This window comes from Cebidichthys violaceus, unplaced genomic scaffold (assembly GCF_023349555.1).
Source record: "Cebidichthys violaceus isolate CVI_PGR_0920_01 unplaced genomic scaffold, fCebVio1.0.p SCAF_55, whole genome shotgun sequence".
Taxonomy (NCBI): Eukaryota; Metazoa; Chordata; class Actinopteri; order Perciformes; family Stichaeidae; genus Cebidichthys; species Cebidichthys violaceus.
The window spans coordinates 800953-821504 of NW_027176761.1; the positions used below are offsets into that span (position 1 = coordinate 800953).

The 20552-nt window shown below is 41.0% G+C and overlaps 1 protein-coding gene across 1 annotated transcript; it reads right to left on the reverse strand.

The window, feature by feature from the left end:
* Nucleotides 1-362: 362 nt before the first annotated feature.
* On the reverse strand, nt 363-20010 carry calb2a (calbindin 2a). Its single transcript, XM_068731949.1, has 11 exons — nt 19786-20010; nt 15595-15671; nt 15420-15509; nt 14594-14674; nt 10091-10147; nt 8537-8614; nt 6385-6440; nt 6203-6242; nt 6013-6066; nt 2272-2343; nt 363-1166 (listed from the first exon to the last, which is right to left on the reverse strand). The coding sequence occupies exons 1-11, from the start codon at nt 19877-19879 to the stop codon at nt 1050-1052; spliced, it is 816 nt and encodes a 271-aa protein (XP_068588050.1). The 5' UTR covers nt 19880-20010; the 3' UTR covers nt 363-1049.
* Nucleotides 20011-20552: the final 542 nt, after the last annotated feature.

A 20552-nucleotide genomic window follows, 5' to 3' on the forward strand; every position in this document is an offset into this window, starting at 1 on the left:
ATCAACACCAGAGCCAATGTCTAGTGGTTTTCTACACTTACGACAGTTTTAAATTGTACACCATCTTGCCGTTGTTGTGACTGCATCCGTCGTTCAATCTTTTTAAGTTCACGCTAGTGAGTTGACGATGAGGGAGCAGTTTAAAGCTGGGAGGCCTTGATAAAACTATCAAGTTGGTGTGCTGCAGAAGGTCATCACGAGGAGACATAACTTTGAGAGAATGACGCAGCGTTGCATGGCTGTAAAATATTCAGACTGCCACGAGGAAGGCCAGGAGGTAATCCTCTCCATCAAAGCGTGGCCAACACTGGCAGTTACTCTTTGACGAAATCATGTTCATAAAGTGTCAAAACTGATTTTTTTATCTTAAGACATTTTATTCATATTTTCAATCGACAGTATCAGCCAAAAACAAACATTGAAAATTAAAAATCATATCATATGGCAATGGATCAAGAGGGCTTCAGGGCAAACAGGCGGAAAAAATCAATACCAGATCCATCACAGACTATAAATTAGATAAATTCAAACACAGCTGTCTGCAGTTTTGTCTGACTATATATATATCGTATCTAATGCAAAGTTGTAAGAGCGAGGGGATGGAGGGGTCGACGAAGCCGGGGTCAAGGTTCAAGGGTTATCAACGGGTCAAAAGGTTGGTTCTGTGGAAAAACTGGGTTTGGGCTTTTGGTCAGGAGTTGCAAGTCAGGCACAGCATGGAGGGCAGGGACGTTTATGAAGTCAGAAATAGTAAAGGAAATGGGTGAAGAGCTGAGAAGGTGAAAAGCTACTGTAGAGGTTTAAGACAGGTCAGGTGGCAAAAGAATGAGGGTTTGAGGAGGAAGAGGTGTTTCGCGTGCTGACGGTGCACTTATTCGTTCTGATGTTGTAACTTTAGGGCGGGTCGGGGAAATGATTGCGGGGAGGGGTGTCTGGCACATGCAACCTGGTATATGTTGCCAGGCAGCTGGATGTGGGTGTGGTCTCGGGAGAGCGGGGCGGGGCAGGCAGAGAAAAGGATGATGCACAACAAGAGAGAGGAGGAAGAGTCACACAATGGGCTCCCTGCAGAGGACAATTTCCAGCTCGCTGCGGTAGAGCTTCCCTCCGTCAGACAGGCTCATGATGCTCTGCTTGTAGCCCGTCAGGTTCTTCACATCCACCTCCTGAACGAGAGGAGAGGGGGTTCAGACAGACGTCGACAGAAGAAGGACTTTCTTTTTTTTAGTCACTATTGTTTTTGACGTCAGAAGTGAAAACTTTAGCGGGTAGATTTCATCAGCTTTAGCCAGCATGCTATGCTAATTGTGAGCTACCCCCTTTTTTAAGAGCCACGTAAAAGAGTCTTAAATATGCACTTGTTGGCTACATTTACAATATGATGCAAAAAAAAAAAAATATTCACAAAAGAATTTCACAGCTGCACAAGTAAGACCAAAAAAAAAAAGCACCTACAAAGGTTGAATGCATCACTAACTGCGCTTGGTGCTCATGTGCTGTATTTGCACATATCTACATTAGTTTGTGCTCTAATATAACTAGTGCAATACCTTTTGTGAAGTGGACCTAGAAACGGTGCATGGTCCATGGTGCTATCAGCGGCCGCAATCTATTCTTTGTGAATGGATCCTTACCTTAAGTACTGGGTAAATTAGCAGCATTGCTATTGTAGTGTGGAGCTAGTTAGCCCTAGTATTACAGTAGAGTATTGTAGATATATTATAAAATCCATATTATGTTAATCCCCACAATGTCAACTAAACTAAACTTGAGTCCTAGACACCTGAAATACAAGATGCTGTGACTTCTTTCTTTGTCAATTAGATATGTATGTGTCTGCATTCAGTCCCTGCTAACAAGCAGTCTCCTGTGCTGTATTAATTTTCAGTCAGGGCTCACACCAATATACACATCCTGAATGCTCATAATAAAACAGTTGGTAAGCTTAAATAATTTAGAGGTATCGGTAAAGCTTTTGATCTTCTAGTATTGTAAATCTACCATAAAGGCATAGCATGTAGTATTACAGATGTTTAAAATGTTTTTTTTGGGGTATATATTTAGTTTCTGACACACAGAAATAACAATGCACAAAATGCACAGGGAGTAAAAACCTGAGAGGAGCATGAATGATCGGAAAGAAAATGGTATCGGGTGCCAGAGGTCACAAGCCAGGTCTAAGCTCACAAAAAGTAAATGGTGTTGTATTGTTTGCCGCAGGGTCACAGTATACAAAACGCCTGTGAACCCTCACTAAAGACCCCATCTCACCTTCTTGTTTTTCTGGTAAAGGTCTCGTAGCAGGGCATCTAACTCCTGCTCATCAATGTAGCCATTCCCATCCTGAAAGAAGTTGACAGAAACAAAACACAAATATTGTTTCCATCTCCAAACATTTAGAAAAGACTGGAAGGAAAATCATTGGAGTGATCTGGAGATAGCGAGCAGACTTCAAAACGCAGCCATTTAAACTACAGCTCAACAATATGCAGCTGCCTATTACACCTGATTTTCTTTTCTAGTTTTCATCAAAAATGTTCCTTCCTAAACTGTGTGAAGCAGCTATATTTAGATTCTGAGCTTCCTGATTTGTGTGCCCTGCTCTGCTGCTCATTCAATATTGTATGGCAGCCATCACCAATGCACCAGCCAAATGACCATTCATGAATGATGATTTTAAAAAAGACTTCCCCATTCACAACCCTGTAAAGGGGGTTAGCTGCAAAGTCAATACGGAGCCACTTTGCTAATTAATGAGTTATGTCTCACAGTAGAGCTTCGAGTTTGGGGGCCAAGAAATAAGTCCAAATGGTTGGAAATCTTCCCTTGGCAAGCGGAACAAAACCATGTTCTGTTCATCTAGGCTCGGTCTCAAGATAACTTCAGAGCTGAGTGGCTTGCCAGTCTTATTTTTTACTTTGAGAGATGCTCTTTGATGTTTACAAAGCTAGACTGAAGTGTCCCAGATCTAAAGATCCCAGGAATAAAGTGTGAATTATATTTACTTTCACTTTAAGTATGAAACTGATAACTCTGCAGAGCAATGGGAAAGGAAGGCAACATCCGGTATCAGCTGGTCTGTCCGAGTTGCGTGCCATCTTGAAATTTTCAGACATTTTCAAGGCCTCGCACAGTTCGGGGGCGGTGGCACCGTGAGCCATGTTAGCGCTCAGCTGACCGGCCACTCTCCGCCCTGCCGACGATCTCTCAGTGACAGCGGCTGCCTGTGTTTCAGCTGCAGGGGCTGAGCTCATAACAAAATGATGAAACTAATTACGCCCACAAATGGTAGCGCTCCATTCCCACAGATAGTCTACATGAATGAACCGGGGAGGCTCATCTATAATTGAACATTCAACCCTGTCCTCTGGAAGTGAGCTAGCTAGAGAGAGTTCTTGCCTTCAGTCCAACCCGAGACATGGACATGCACGCACTGCCATGATTTGGCCTGCCCTCTTAACTGACGCCTACACAGTGGCAAGAAATAAAAGGTTCATTGTTGACCTTGGAAATACTACTTTGATAAAAAAAAAAGAAGAAAAAAAGTCAACTGACTTGCTATTTTCTGGAGCTTTCAGCCATATCGCATGGACTTTATGGGCAGGAGAAAATAGTGTGTACCTTGTGCCAGTAATGTTTTGTCAAGGTTTTGAAGTCATGGAACTATAGCGTCAGATTGTTTTATTGTCAGAGCCAAATGTAGCTCTGACAATAACAAGAGCTACACAAGAGATGTAAAAATCCTAATAATAAAGTGCCAATTATTAGGATTTTAACAGTTAATCTTTCTCCTCCAATAGTTTTTTATTCAAAACAATTTTACATGTTCCCACTTACATCTCACCATCCACTGGAATCTCAAGATACTCAGAACAAAGACTGATGCTTGTCAATTCAACAGCAAATATTCTACATTATTTACTATGAAATAATGCAGTGTAATATGGCACAGTGCTAAATAAACGGTACTATTTAGTTCAAATAGAAATTGATGCAATGTCAATTACATTGCATCCAATGCTACTAATTTAAAAAAGATGAACTCTACAAATACAGCATGTCCTTCAAAAGTACATTTGGTACTTTACTGTGAACATACTCAGATGGTTGTATTATGCATATTTGCCGAACACAATGAATGTTTAAGACAATAAATGTGTCATGAAGTGGCTGAATCGTTGCAACAAAAAACACATTAGAGAGTAGATTTATGTAAAAAAAGAATTTAAATTAAAATGTTGTATATCCCTAACTACGATTTACTACTTTTGCACATAAAAACTGAGCTAACAACCAAGTTAACTGGACCGCTAGTGTTGTGCCACATCAAGCTGAGTTGTTTATTTCCTCAAAAATTGAGTCAGTCTTCTCACAGCTAAACTAGATTATGGCAGGTCGCTCACGCTGACAAAAACTCACTAGATATCCTAAACAAGAACAAATGTCTTGTCTCATGTTGCTCCCTGTGGACCCTCCCCACCGATCCACTGCTAATGTGGAAATTGAGCCCATTAACTGAACTACTGCTCCACCACCCTGAGCTGTTTACAAAGGGACAGGTGTGCCAACCCTGACTCAATTCCCTGGGTGATTCGGGAGCTACGAAACAATGAATTGCCTATTCATGATTTTACCAATAGAGGAAACTCCAAAACAAACAGTGCTGAGTCATCCAGACAGCTTGACTCAGGAGTCCTGATTATTTTCTTTCTAGCTCTGTTGCAATTTCTTCTTCTTCTTTTGCAGTGTAAATATACGGTAGACTCCCAACATCCTCTCACCATGTTAGCATATTAGCTTTCAGATACAGTACATTATTATGCAGACACAAACCTACCGCCCTTATTCAAGCTAGCTCTTATCCCACCGGCCTCAGGTAAATTAAACTTGTATCAACTATACTACCATACTATATTATTTTAACCGAGATAAAACAAAAAAATATATATTTTCAATTAGCACTCAACAGCTCCCATGATCAAGTAGTTGTTGATTATAAAATAACGTTTGTTATTGATTTCAAATGTTACTGTCGAGCATTGTAGTTCAAACTAATTTCGCTCAGAATACATGGACAGAATTGCCCAGTTTTAAGGATGACAGATGATTAAAACCATCTATGCCAAAATGCTAATGAAAGAGAAACTAACACAGAAGTGGGGCCAGACTTCGGCTGTGTGTGTGAGAAGAGTGTGAGGAAATAAGCCACAGGAAGATGGGTACACTGTGGTCATAAAGGGATGGCAAAGGTCAGCAACAAGAATCAGGTTGGACGTTTAAACAATGCACCGGTCTGGCCATTCTTCTCTGACCTCTGCCATCAACAAGCCATTTTCACCCAGATAACTGCTCGGGTCCCAGCATCACAAGGGGTTTTAAATGGGCTTAGTACCGCTCAGTTGTATTTCTTGCCCCTTCTGTTAAAGGTAGTACTGCAGACAGAACACGGTTTCTTACGCTTGATTTATACTTCTGCGGCTGTGCATCTATACGTGCTGTGCGGAATGGTGCAGGCATGCCATTTCTTTGTGATTTGGACCCAAATGTAGCTTGTTCCCTATCAGTTTGGCCCAACACAACTCCATGGCTGCAAAAAACAATTACGGAAGAGTTGAATGATGAGGAGGGGCTTCAGTGCCTCGAATTATTAAGGAGAAAAAGAGAGAAAAGAGAGCTTTATGATTTAGCCTGCTTGGTTTTCGTGGTTGTTAAATGAACCTCTGGCCCTAATTTCCTCTCTCCCCCGTTGTAGCAATCCACAGACAGTCAACAAGACAGAGACATGCAGGCCGCCTCCCCCTGCTGATTTTGATGGAGAATCGTTCACGATTTCAACAAATATTTAGCGCTCTCTTTGTGCTATGTATAAAAAGTGCTCCGATTAATAAATATATTCTTTGATTTTGAAACAGCTGCCTAATGTGGCTGTAATTTAGCCTTTCAGAGACGATCGCACCTTTGGTGTTTGGTGGGTGAGTATTTATTGCTCCCTTGAAGAAAAATGTCACCTACCTTGTCATAGAATGTGAAGATGGCATTGAACTGCTCAGTGGTCAGCTTGACACCCTGCAAAAAAAAAAAAACAAGACAAGACAAAAACTCAATCACTGCTACACTAAAACAAGTTAGATGTTAATTGCGTAGAGCCGTTTGGTTTTGCGAAAGCCAATTCATTTCTTTCTTCCCCATGTTTGTTCCATACCTGGAATTTGAGTAAGAAATTCTCCTGAACGGGTAGAAGCCTGTGGGGAGAGAAGGACTTCATTAGCGGACACGATAGTTAGTTCAATTATTCAAATCCATCGACGGTGAATGAACATTAGCGAACAATGTGTCTTAACAGTTATATAGCGAACAAAGGTCAGAAGTCAAACTGTACATTACCTTGCCATCTCTGACAGGCCCAACTTCCCATCTCCATTCAGATCAAACATCCTGAGCTACAAAATGGAAGCAGGACAGAGATAGAAAGGGACAGAGGAGAAAAACTGAAAGAACAGTTTTTTATAGGTATGTGCTGTCAAGATGAAGGCAAAAATGGTCCCATGAATTTCATTGACCGAGAAATTGAATGGACTGAATGCTTCGTACTTTTATTATAAATCCTTGATTTTTTTTTACAGAGGACCTGTAATGTTTTTTTTTTTTTATAAAGTTAAAAGTTGAAATGTGGACAATTTGTTAACACAGAATTACCATTTGTAATGTCTTGTGAAAAGTTTATATCAGCAGTTCTGTTGAGTGATGTGATATACTACTCACAATAGAATCTGTGGCAATAATAGAGGCAGAAAGAAGACAACAATGACCAAGTGTATCTAAGAGTGTGCTGTGGAAACCACTTCGGAAAATCAGGTCAGGTCAGCTCTGGGGCTTCCAGGAAGAAGCAGATGTTAGCACATCTGTGCTGTAAACCCACAACCTGCAGGACATGATGGGTCACGGCCGCTCAGCCGTACAGTGCCGCCGCCACCACCACGAGAGGCCTCTGAGGTCCTCCGGGCAGATGGACACTTGACATATACATTTCGTAAAGAATGCTTATGGCTCACAGTGTTTCTGTAGGATTTATTGCTGTTTCTGAGAAGTTTAGCCATTTTTAGTTATTTTTTACTGATGCAAAATCAGTACCTCACTTGTGGTTTTTGCCAGGCGCAAACCTCCGGTTCAGGAACGTGAAGCGATTGTAAAAGTGCCGTAAACATGCATTCTTTCTAATGGCCATCAGGGGTGACTTCCAAGAAGTCCAGTTTTATAGAACTCTTTGAGAAGATGACTCTACTTCTCACTAAATGTATTACCTCAGTACACATTGTAAACAAGAGTTCATGGTCTCAATCGCTAGTTTCACGGAGTAAATGATGGCCCCATTTAGAATAGAATAGACGATAAAGCAGGGGATGCTTTAGGGCGGAGCTACCTTGTGATTGAAAGGTCACTAACACGCTGTTCTCCGGTCTGGGAGTTGTCCGTGTTTTTGTCTTAGAACTTTAACCCTTTCACAGTGTGTTATCAGTTAATTAAATTAAACCTTTTTGGTCGCCTAAAAATGTCTTATTCAGCAGTTGTTGTACTTGGCTCCACCCTCTAGTGTCATTTCTGGTGGCAAAAAAGTCAAGATGGCGTAGCCCAAAAATTAAGATGGCAACGGACATAAATGCCGAACTCGAGGCTACAAAACGATCATAAACCAATAAGTGACGTCACGGTGACTACGTCCACCTCTTATATATGCAATATATGAACCACTATAGTGCAAACTGATACATACATGTAGGTGCAAGGGAACAAGACGTAACGTTAGTGAATAGGAGGGTAACAATGTAGGAACATCAAAGGAATGCATGCTACTGGTCACCTGTTTTGTTATTACATGGTACCGTATGACACACCTCATAACTGTAAAGTACAATTTTGCATCGACATGAAGACGAAAAAGTTGGACAGTCGACATCGTCTGTCTACTTAATCTCTCCTGCATTTTCACATTTGTTTTATTAGCATGAGTCAACAGCTCAGAACGACTGCAGCTACAGGCCTACTATAATTAAAGGAAAAAAATAAATAACAGATAAATAAAAAGTATAAACAAAAGCAAATATATATAACAAATATTTAAAAAAATAGAAAATCAGAGAAAATCTGCTTGACAACTTGTTGGAAAACAAATCTACTGCATAACTCGACTATTGTGGGAAACCGAGGAGCCTGAAAATGGCCCTCAGTTGTCCGCTGGTCTAGGAGGAGCAGCTATCGATGGGGGACCGATGTGAGCTGGACAATAACCCTGCTGGTAAGACAACTTTTAGATGTATTATTTATTCATTTATCCCATTAGAATCCTTTCAAAGCTTTCTCCGTAGAGAAATCAGTGCAACTTTTTGAGTTTAAAGTTGAACAGTTTACTGAGCATGAAGTTTAGTCCAACAGAATAGGGATAACTGGACAAATACACGTCTGCATCTGGGATTCCTCGTGTGTGTGTGTGTGTGTGTGTGTGTGTGTGTGTGTGTGTGTGTGTGTGTGTGAGTCTTACTATGGTCTGTGTGTACTCCTGGAGCTTCTTGTCATCGTAGTGTCTGTTAGCCTTCTCCAGCAGGTCTGACAGAAAGCCCTGAGGACAGAGACATGTAGATTAAAGAATAAAAAGTATGACATTACAGGGTCCCCATTGAAAAAGAAGCGCAGCAATGCAAGAGCTGCTTTTTGTCAACTCTCTTGCTTTTTTAAATGATGCACGGTTTAGTTTATTGAATTTTGGGGGTTTCCGTGGCTTTCAGATTAGTTGATGAAGGACGAAAAGGAACGAACGAAGAAGGAAAATACAACGACAGGTTAAAATAATGAAAGACAGCGTAGAGGAAAGATAAAAAAGTAACAAGGACAGGAGGAGAGTAGGAAAGAACATGAAAACGGAAAGAGGAAAAAAAGGATGGCAACAGAAAAAAAATATATAATTGTTATTTTATTACTAATCTACAAAGGAAACAGTAACTACAGCCTTTAGGTAGCTGCAGTAAATGTAGCAGCCACTATCTCACATCACTTGTTCAGTATTTGAGTCGGATATTTTCCTGGTCCGCTCACAGTCATGAGTTGAGACCAATGTCTCCTGCCTGCGATCTCATCTGCGCCATTTCCAAAGCTTTCAAAAGGCCACACCTGAGTAACTCATCTGCACCTGGCCAGCTGGAAGAAATGTGATCCCCTAACAACCCAAGCAGCCTAATCTGTACTTGACGCGTAATCACTGACCCCATTAACGCTCAACTCCCCCGTGCGGAGCGCTCTCCTTTATATAATTTGACACAACATTTCAGTAGAGGTGTTGAAGTGAATAACATGTTGGGGGTTTTTTGCGTCCTGAAAAGCTTTTTTTGAATGTGAATCCTCACCTGGAAAAAACACTCATGGTCATTGGGGGATTTCCTGTGGAGCAGCCACTTTACTCTCCTGGGCCAAATCTGCTGTCTGGCTGTACTGACCCGTGTGCTCATAGGATTTTTAAAAGAGAAATGTGACTCACACTGAAAATCAGCAACAAGTATTTTAAAATGTTGATTATCTGTGGACGTTTAGAAGAGAGCGGATAAGCATATTTCCTATTTTACGTAACTATTCCTTTCAGCAAGCAGATTCAGAATCATTTTTATAATATGCCATTTACTAATCATAACACAAAAAAATGCAGAGGATTATCTTTGTCTCTTTCTTTCCTTTCTTTTATTGGTGCACAACAATATAGCATCTAGGGATAAATAGAAAACATCGCATCTACACTTTTGCATGACTATTACAGTGGTGTTAATATATGTAGATATGTATTAAAATGTAAAAGAATACAGGAAAAGACAGGGAATATGCTTTACGTAGCTACAGTTTAGGTTGGGTGCTCTGCTAGTAAGCATTTCAATGTGTATTGGAATGTGTGTGGAGGGGGTGGGGGTGGAAAAAACAAACAATAAAATGAGAAATAAGTATGACAAAGTAAATAGATGAATAGATAACAGGTATTTGTTATAGTGGTTGGGATGCAGATGAAGATATATATAATCAGGTATGCAATATGTCACACTGAGTCATAACAAACCTTCAATTCATTCGCTTCAATGTAGCCGCTGCGATCTGTATCATATCGCCGCCATGCCTGCAAGAAATCACCAAAATAAAAGACAATTTTTCAGCGCTGATGTACAAAGCGCAAAGACATTTATATGCCCCCACACACACACACACACACACACACACACACATAAATCCTCCCCCTGGCCGAACCCCCGGCTTGCTCTTTAACTGCGCTAAGAGTTTGATTTCTCTCTGGTGCAGAGCAGAAATGATTCCATGGGGGACGACCGCAGAAGCCCGGGCCGTCACTGTAATCACACGGTCTTCAATACAATCCCAATTCGCCCGCATACAGAGCAGAGGGCGGCCAGAGACAGAGGGAGAAATGAGGGAGGGAGAGAAAGTCATTTTAATGAATGTTTTAATCTAGCAGCTGTCCCTGTCCAAAGAAGGGCTCCTTATCAAAGATGGATGGTCTCCCTCCCTTCTCCTTCTCCTCCTCCCGCCCCTCTGCTCCTCCTCTGGGCTTGGCAAAGAGGAGTTACAGTGGTGTTATCCATTATATATGACTCTGAAAATAGAAGGCTCTGCTTCCTCATTCTAACCCTTTAAAAACCTCTCTGCCCACTTCCTCCTCCCTGCACCCTTCAACAAAGACTGATTAATCCCCCTCTCTTGTTTTATGCTCTCAAACTCTGGCTCTCAACTTCCCAATCGACATTTCATTTACGTCCTCTCTGTTCCTGCGTTCTCTTGTTCGCCCTTTGTATCCTTCTCTCTCCACACCTTCCCCTTCATTCATCCTCCTTCTCTCCTTTCATTATTCCTTTTCAGTATGACACAGGAGACAGGGACAGCCTCTTCCCGACATGTAATTGGTTTCTAATTGGCTCCGTTCTTTCATTGCGGCATATCGTACATGAAATCTGCCATTTTCTTATCTTCTATAGGTATTTTTGTGGAATAAACGATTTCCTTATTTCAGTACATTTCAACACACGCTTTGCTCTGCTGAGGGCTTTTTGTTACTCCAACAATCATTCATTAGTCATAATTCAGCTGCACCAAACTTATTTGAACCGTACTTTGAACTCTTCATATATAAATCGTTTCTTAAACACACAACTTGGCTGTAATACACTAACAGCACTGAAAAGTCTTGTTTTCTGTGATGTTTTGCTGGTAACTAGTCACATACGATTAGCTTTGTGTGTAGCTAATGTCTGAATGCTCGCTAGCTAAATTGATTTTGGCGCTCTCAATGTTTTGTTGGTGACACATTTCATTTTGACGAAGACGTTATACGAATACTTGTTATGAACAAATGTTAAAACGTGTCTGTATAAACCACTTGAAAACTTTCTACTGGGCTAGTTTCCAGTGGTCTTCATTGTTTTCTTGTTATTAGGTATCTAGTGTGTTCTATGTTATTAAGTATCTAGTACCTAGTGTTTTATATGTTATTAAGTATCTAGTATCTAGTGTTTTCTATGTTACTAAGTATTTAGTATCTAGTGTTTTCTGTTATTAAGTATCTAGTGTTTTCTATGTTATTAAGTATCTAGTATTTTATATGTTATTAAGTATCTAGTACCTAGTGTTTTATATGTTATTGAGTATCTAGTACCTAGTGTTTTCTATGTTACTAAGTATCTAGAGTTTTCTTTGTTATTAAGTATCTAGTATCTAGTGTTTTCTATGTTACTAAGTATCTAGTGTTTTCTATGTTATTAAGTATCTAGTATCTACTGTTTTCTATGCTACTAAGTATCTAGTATCTACTGTTTTCTATGCTACTAAGTATCTAGTATCTAGTGTTTTCTATGTTATTAAGTATCTAGTGTTTTCTATGTTACTAAGTATCTAGTGTTTTCTATGTTATTAAGTATCTAGTGTTTTCTATGTTACTAAGTATCTAGTATCTAGTGTTTTCTATGTTACTAAGTATCTAGTACCTAGTGTTTTATATGTTATTAAGCATCTAGTATCTAGTGTTTTCTATGTTACTAAGTATCTAGTGTTTTCTTTGTTACTAAGTATCTAGTATCTAGTGTTTTCTATGTTACTAAGTATTTAGTATCTAGTGTTTTCTATGTTATTAAGTATCTAGTGTTTTCTATGTTATTAAGTATCTAGTGTTTTCTATGTTACTAAGTATCTAGTATCTAGTGTTTTCTATGTTACTAAGTATTTAGTATCTAGTATTTTATATGTTATTAAGTATCTAGTACCTAGTGTTTTATATGTTATTGAGTATCTAGTACCTAGTGTTTTCTATGTTACTAAGTATCTAGAGTTTTCTTTGTTATTAAGTATCTAGTATCTAGTGTTTTCTATGTTACTAAGTATCTAGTGTTTTCTATGTTATTAAGTATCTAGTATCTACTGTTTTCTATGCTACTAAGTATCTAGTATCTAGTGTTTTCTATGCTACTAAGTATCTAGTATCTAGTGTTTTCTATGTTATTAAGTATCTAGTATCTAGTGTTTTCTATGTTATTAAGTATCTAGTATCTAGTGTTTTCTATGTTGTTAAGTATCTAGTATCTAGTGTTTTCTATGTTATTAAGTATCTAGTATCTAGTGTTTTCTATGTTACTAAGTATCTAGTATCTAGTGTTTTCTATGTTACTAAGTATCTAGTATCTAGTGTTTTCTATGTTATTAAATATCTAGTATCTAGTGTTTTCTATGTTATTAAGTATCTAGTATCTAGTTTTTTCTATGTTGCTAAGTATCTAGTATCTAGTGTTTTATATGTTTGTAAGTATCTAGTATCTAGTGTTTTCTATGTTATTAAGTATCTAGTATCTAGTGTTTTATATGTTTTTAAGTATCTAGTATCTAGTGTTTTCTATGTTATTAAGTATCTAGTATCTAGTGTTTTCTATGTTATAAGTATCTAGTATCTAGTGTTTTATATGTTATTAAGTATCTAGTATCTAGTGTTATATATGTTTTTAAGTGTCTAGTATAGTGTTGTCTATGTTATTAAGTATCTAGTATCTAGTGTTTTATATTTTATTAAGTATCTAGTGTTTTATATGTTATTAAGTATCTAGTATCTAGTGTTATATATGTTTTTAAGTGTCTAGTATAGTGTTGTCTATGTTATTAAGTATCTAGTATCTAGTGTTTTTTATGTCGTTAAAGATCTAGTATCTAGTGTTTTATGTTATAAGTATCTAGTGTTTCCTATGTTACAAAGTATGTAGTATCACATCTCAACTATGAAAGCAAGGAATTTCTATCCATGTGTTTATGTGTGTATGTGTCCTTCGCCTATCTTAAGAACCGCTCATCTGATTTGCTGTACACATGGCCGGTGTATTGCTGGTGCCAAATTTGGTGCAATTTGGACACGGGAAACATTCAATATTAATTCATTTCGAATAAACAAATAAACAGTGCTCTTTGCAGCAGCAGGGGCGGGGCTTCAGGGCTCTGCGGACTGAGTCAAGCATGTTGTCCGCAACTCATTGACTACAGTTCACTTTTGCTACCGGATGCTGGATATACAAATGTTACAACAGAACTCTTCTTCAGTTCCCTGGAGTCAACGAGCAATGAGCGGTTCTTGAGAACGCGGAAAGCAGCCCTTCTGGGGGCCAAGCAATCTGAGCGTCCGTGCCCCGAATGGGCACCAAAAGCGATTGGTGATCACCAGTGTTGATTTTAGGCCTTGATCTCCAGGCAAATATGCCTCGCTGTCATTCAGAAACATTCCTGTAGCTGTTTATCTTCTACATTTACAGATTTAAGGCATGAAGTTGACATGTCGTTGGTTCCTTTCTGTTTCTCCTGACAGGAATTGAATCAATCATGATTGATGTTCACAGTGCGCGTTGAGATGTGGGAGTTGTGAACATCAGCTCCTCTGCAAAACCTCTACAGCTACCCATGACAACCCAAAGCTCCTCTGCATGCACCAGCAGAGACATTCCCATGAATCTTTGGAGAAACAAATACAGCCTAAGTAATTAAAACTGTTCAGTTGCTGTGCATAAAACACCAAAGCTAACGGCTCACATTAAATTAGCTCTTTCCTTTAAAGCCAATGTTCATGATGCTGGACCGTCAGGTGCGGTCGCTCGATCTGTGATTCAACTGCTAAATCTCAACAGCAGAAACGGGCAACCATGTGCAACGGCAGAAAGTCTGCGGTTTTCTTTCCCGACTACACCGGTTTATTTCACTAATTAGTACACCTTCAACCATACACGGGGAATTAATCCGTGAAATTAGCTGGTAGGCAGGAGTGAGAACGTGCAGGCTGTCTCCCCTCCGTGGCTGACTGACTCTGGTCTATAATGTATAGTTGGTTAAAGTAAGCGTGTCCTGACTAATGGCATTTCTAAGTGAACAAAAAGCCTTTGTACAAAAAGCATTGCAAAGAACTGTTCAAATGACAGAGTTCAGCGAGAGGGAACAGCCGCTTTGCATGAAAAAAATATATACCGGACCTTCCACACACACACACACACACACACACACACACACACACACACACTCAGAGACACTCTCTTACCGCCATAAACTCAGCACTGGAGCTGACAAACTCTCTGAAGCAGAGCAGGAAGTTCTCTTCTGTTGGGAGAATCTGGGCCAGCTAGAGAGAGAAATGACAGGAAAATGGGAGTGGTGAGAACACAAGATGGTGGGGTTGATGTGCTGGGAGAGAAGAGATGGAGACCAGGGAGCTTTTTGTCTGCAAAGCCCCAAATGGCCAACTCGGACATAAATAATAGAGAAGCCGGGCTGTGCCTAAGTAAGAATGTATTTAGGAATCAAGTTTTGGGTTCAGACAAAGCCTTTGCCCCTGGTTTTTACCCCAACAACTGAACTTAAACTCATTCTCAGATTTTCCATGCTGCCGGTGGATTATTGATATTGCAGAAGGGCTTCCTTCTTGCATCTCTTTCAAATCACGGTCTGAAAATGGTAAAATCGAAGAAAAGCAATATGCCAAACTGACGCTCTGTTGAGAGCATCATAAAGACTGTATTTATGCAATCGATCGGAGTATTGACCAAGCCTTGCACTGTATTGCTCCGGCTCTGTGAATTATCTGAGCTTTTTCTTTTTACAACTTTTCCTCTCCCTCCATAGAAAGCAGACAGAAAGCTGTTTTCCACTGTTTTCAGTCTCTATGCTAAGCTAAGATAGCTGCTGGCTACACAAATGAAAAGTGGCATCAATCTAATTCACATCAATAATAAGTACTTTCGTCTGTTCTAATAATGTACTATGACACAATGACTTCTTTGCATTTTGCATTTTTCCCAAAATGTCAACCTCCTAATAAAAACTACAGATTTCAAAGCACAAAACAAGAAGAGCCTCCCAGACCTTACCTCTGACATCTCAATTCGTCCATCTTTGTTCTTGTCGAACTTCTGCATGAACTCCTTCATCTTTTCTCTGAATGTGGGGTTTGAAGGGTCCTGGAAAACATTTGGACTCAGTACAAGTGAAACCTGAGTGGCCATATATGCGAGCGTGTGTTTAATCTCTAGTCCTTGAACTCACCACCCCTGCTCCTCTCCGGGCCATCTCCAACTCCCTGAAGAAGTTCTCCAGCTCCTTCCCCTCGATGTAGCCATTACCTGGGAGACACACAGAGCCATAAACCTATGTCATCGCAACATACCACAAAGGGGCGCATTTCAGTATCGCTGACATGCAAAAAAAACAAAAAAACATCTGCACAGATGTGGTCACAGTGTCAAACAGATCCCAGCATGGCTTGGTTTTGGCCCGGTATTGATCCAAACATGAGCCAGTGACTCTCTTCCTTCCCCCCTCTGGCTCAATAGATTAGACTATTGACTGACACCATGCAAACTGATCACTCCTCAAAGACTGTGTTTCGCGGGGTTGTACGCGAGAAGCGGCTATATATGGAAAGCTGCTTTTCTTGTTTTTTGAAGGTGATGATCCACGGGCAGCTTCTTTTATTCCACGGAGATCAATACCACTGTCAGCGGGGAGTTCGGCAAATGGGACGAATCAATATAGATAACAGTGTACTTTCTACCCGGTTATTTTTTCTTTTTTTCCATCTATGATATTTTGCCACAAGGAACTGAAGTTTTCAAATGTTTCAACCCTGTTTCACTGAATGCTGTCAATCAATTTGACACACAAAGTGTTACTTTTGTCGAATTGGGATTCATCCTACGAAGACGTCCGTCAGATTTTCTTGGATTTGGTCATGACAGATTTAGCTTGGGGACAACAAAGTTGATTGTCTTCTCATCTCATTTCATGCTCACTCCCGGTGCTCTGCTGCCCTGACAGAACCTATTCAGAGGACAAATGAGTGTGCCCGCTTCACCCAGGTAGTCTGTGAGGCCGTGCCAACATCCCATCAACAAGCACGCCGAATGGTTGGACAGATGGCTCCAAACGATGTGACTAGCTGCTTCAATAAAACCCTGGAAGGCAGAGCTGCCTCATTAAACGCTAACAAAGATTATTATGCCATCCACTTCCTCTCCTCTCCCTCTAACTCTCTGTCATCTTCTTTCAGGCTCCCTCTCCCCATCCAACCAGCATCTTAGCCTCTTTGTTCTATCCATGGAAATGTGTGTGTGTGTGTGTGTGTGTGTGTGTGTGTGTGTGTGTGTGTGTTTGTGTATTTGTGTGCGTGTCTGGGGAGGGGGGGGGGGGCGTTCCTCAGCGATGTTATCAAAACTCATGAATACAGGCTCTGCTGTTTCAATAAGTGGGACGGTAAAATGCCTCGCTGCTTTTGAGCCTCCCTCCTGTGGGTCTTATTGACATTTAGCGCTCTGGAGAGGAATGGCCTGCTTGATAATTAAACAGAGTAAGACGTAATTAACTACAAGGCAAACGGCATAAAATGACAATAAAAATAGATTTATGAACAGATTATGCCAGAGCGCTGTCACAGCTTCAACAAATGCAGCCACAGAGCCATACATCCCATTATTTTTGTGCGTAAAGGGAGCATCTGTTTGTACTGTGCTTTCTCATAGCAGTGGGATAAGTGCTTATACTTTCCCATTCAGCCTCTAAGACACAACAATGGGCTTGAGGTAACCTTTGGTTTTTTTCTGTGAAATGTTGCAGTAAACTGTCCCAAGCACACACAAAATACATCACTTCCAGCTGATGCATTTCATGGCTGACTTCAACACACTTCCCCATCACTCAACTTAAATGTTGAATAAGTTGTTTTATACGTCGTAATGAGGACGCTCCCACCGACTTGCTCTCATACACTTTGGTCCCTCTGCACAAGCCCTTAAAGCTCGCACCAACGAGCAAGATAAAAGGTTCACAAAACCACTTTTTGGCTCAAATACACACTCTTTTGGATGCTGCGTCACTACGGTCCCAGGAGACGGCGGTAAAGGCGCTTCAGTCCTCCGGTTCTGATTCTAAAATTCAACCCCAACACAGGGGAACTCTCAAAGTGGGCAGCTGTGCCAACTAAGTGCATATTTAAAGCCTATATAAAGTGCATTTGCCTTTCAAAGGAGAGTGCAGCCCCGTCTATTCAAATATTTTGTGTTGAGACCACGGCTGGGTCAATTCAGGAAGTGGATTTTGCTCGATGCTGCCAAATTTCCATATGCAGGTTAATAAAAAAAATCATTGACAGCAAATGCTCTATAATTAGCAAAAAGGAACTGCAGTTGTTTCCTCTTTCAGCTTTGAAGTGATTGAATTGAGGAGGCCTGACGGAGACAGCAGAGAGAGATGAGAGGGACGCACAGCGGAGGAGCTGCGAGAGACGCGATCCAGATGAGACTTGATCCTGAGCCAACAGGGGAATATGTGGTTTCATCATCTCTGGGTGCATCGCCTCCTGTGTATTTTTATCTGCAACTCAGGAGATGTTTACTCAATCTGAGCAAGCAAATTAGCTCTCCTCTCTTTCTGCCGAGCCAGAAGACACTCCCAATAATGAGAGCAGGAATCAAACGCTGTAGCCAAATCTGTTGATGCTCACTGGTTGTATTTGATTTGCAAAGTGGCTTGTTGCAAAGCACAATATGTAAAGCACCTCGAGACTGACGCACCCGGGTGGTAGGACTGACATCCCGGGGCTCGAAGCAGGACAAAAGAGCAAAAACAACAACGCTTATGTCAACTTTGTCTGCCCATTGGCTCATGTGGAGGAGCCCAGCTGCTGAGCCCCGGACCGACTCCTCATTCCGCCCTGATTTCCCCGCGGAGTGCATCTCAGCATGTGTGCAGGCGTCAAAACAGGCCGCATTAACAATGAAGTCCCGGGAGCGTGTGTGTAACACAAATAGGTGCGACACACTCGCTTTGACGACTCGATCAACGTTCTTGAGATGTTCCAAGTGAGGGCTTTCGGTTTAATAATGACCGGTTGCAGCCGGGGTTCAGAGCGGTCCCTTATGTGAATGTCCCAGTCACCAAAAGAAAGGGTTTCTGACTTATGAGGCTTTCATGACAGCAAAGGCATGTTTGATGAATTTGTTTAGGAAAAAAACCAAAAGTCATACTGTCACTCTGCAACACAGACACATGCACACAGAGATATCTGCAGAGCCAGAAAGAAAGACTGAACTGTCAAATCTGTACGGCAGCAAACACAGGATTGAAGAAAAGATCATGACTGAGACCGAGGGAAGAGACTGTGTGTATGTGTGTGTGTGTGTGTGTGTGTGTGTGTGTGTGTGTGTGGTGGAGAAGGAGACGCTGAATAAATTAGTAGGCCTATACATGGGACAATTTCACGTTGACAGGTATCGCATCTGCATCACATAAATCCATATTCATAATGGGCTACTTCCACTGCATAAAGAGCATCACCAACTGACAGACTGACCTTATTTATGAAACAACAATGAAATAAGCCAGTTTTTGATTGTAAACGCATACCAACAGGAGGAGCATCAGACAGAGCCAATTACTTACATGTAAAAGTAACATTCCAAACTGTCAGTGAGAATAGGTTAACCTTCAAAGAGACTCTAATTAAATGACGAAATGATCGCAAAATAAAGCTTAATCAACAGAAAAGAATTATACTCGCCTTGTAAGGCTCATTGAATAATTGAAACATAGTCTTTAAATAACTCAATTAAATATTTTATTTGAAGGCTTGTCATGAGAAATCATGCGTCCGCATGTGCAGTTAAATACAAAAGATAATGTAATAAAATGAACTCATACCACGTGGTGTCGGGAGTGGTCGCATTGGAGATTAATTTGGAAGACGTCGAACTTTTTTGAGGGCTGCAGTGCTTCGATATATCCAGAATATCAGGTCTGATATCAGCTCATAAACAGAACTGTTAAACATGAAAATGCCGCCTTTGGCTACTTTATTCTACCACACAGGGAGCTTAAGACGACAAAGAATATTATCACTAATTAAAGACAAAATAGACGCTATAACATTCAGAATGCTATATTACATTAGAGATGTTTTTTCTTCTCTTCATAAATAGTCGCTTTGATACGCCAAAACGACAAACTTTTGCTGTTTTATTATAGTCTGTTTATTCTAGGCTTTATAACGGTTTTGCTACAGGAGGAAGCGTTTCAATCCTTTTCCATGCATCTCCCAGTATGATTATTAATAATCTACCTTCAATATGCTGCATTTGACAGCAGTGATACGGTCTGTATTCCGGCATTCTCTCGTGAGTTTGCAGTTTGGAATAACTTTTAGGAAAGGAGGAGGAAGAAGAAGAAGAAAAAAAAGTGTCCTACCGTCAGCGTCGAAATGTTTCCAAATGTCGAGGAACTGGGACGCGGTGACCTCGGCCAGGTGTAGGTGAGGAGGCTGCTGTACTTTGTTGGCCATGATGCTTCTCGATCGGATGCTGCTTGCGGGTCAGAAGCCAGAAAAAAATCCTCCGCTAACTTTTCTGTCTCTCTTGTTCAAACGCACCCCCACACTGTGGCCCCTGCGCGCCGCCCGCCGCTTTTTAACCCCGGCGAAGGAGCGGCAGCGGCGCTGCACTGCCGCTGGGGGCACACTTCCACCGACAGGACATCCATCTGAGTCAGCTTCCCCATCCTCTCTCTCTCTCTCTCTCTCTCTCTCTCTCTCTCTCTCTCTCTCTCTCTCTCTGTCCTCTCTCTCTCTCTCTCTCTCTCTCTCTCTCTCTCCTCTCTCTCTCTCTCTCTCTCTCTCTCTCTCTCTCTCTCTCCTCTCTCTCTCTTTATCTATCTCTCTCTCTCCTCTCTCTCTCTCTCTATCTCTCTCTCTGTTCTCTCTCTCTCTCTATCTATCTCTCTCTCTGTCTCTCTCTCTCTCTCTCTCTCTCTCTCTCTCTCTCGCTCTCTCTCTCTCTCTCTCTCTCTCTCTCTCTCTCTCTCTGTGCGTTCAAGCTTGATGTGGCTGTGTGTGATAGGACGTCTTGGGCACTGCAGTGGACAGACTGATGTGTGTGTGTGTGTGTGTGTGTGTGTGTGTGTGTGTGTGTGTGTGTGTGTGTGTGTGTGAGCGAGAGAGACAAAGATGAGAAAGATGC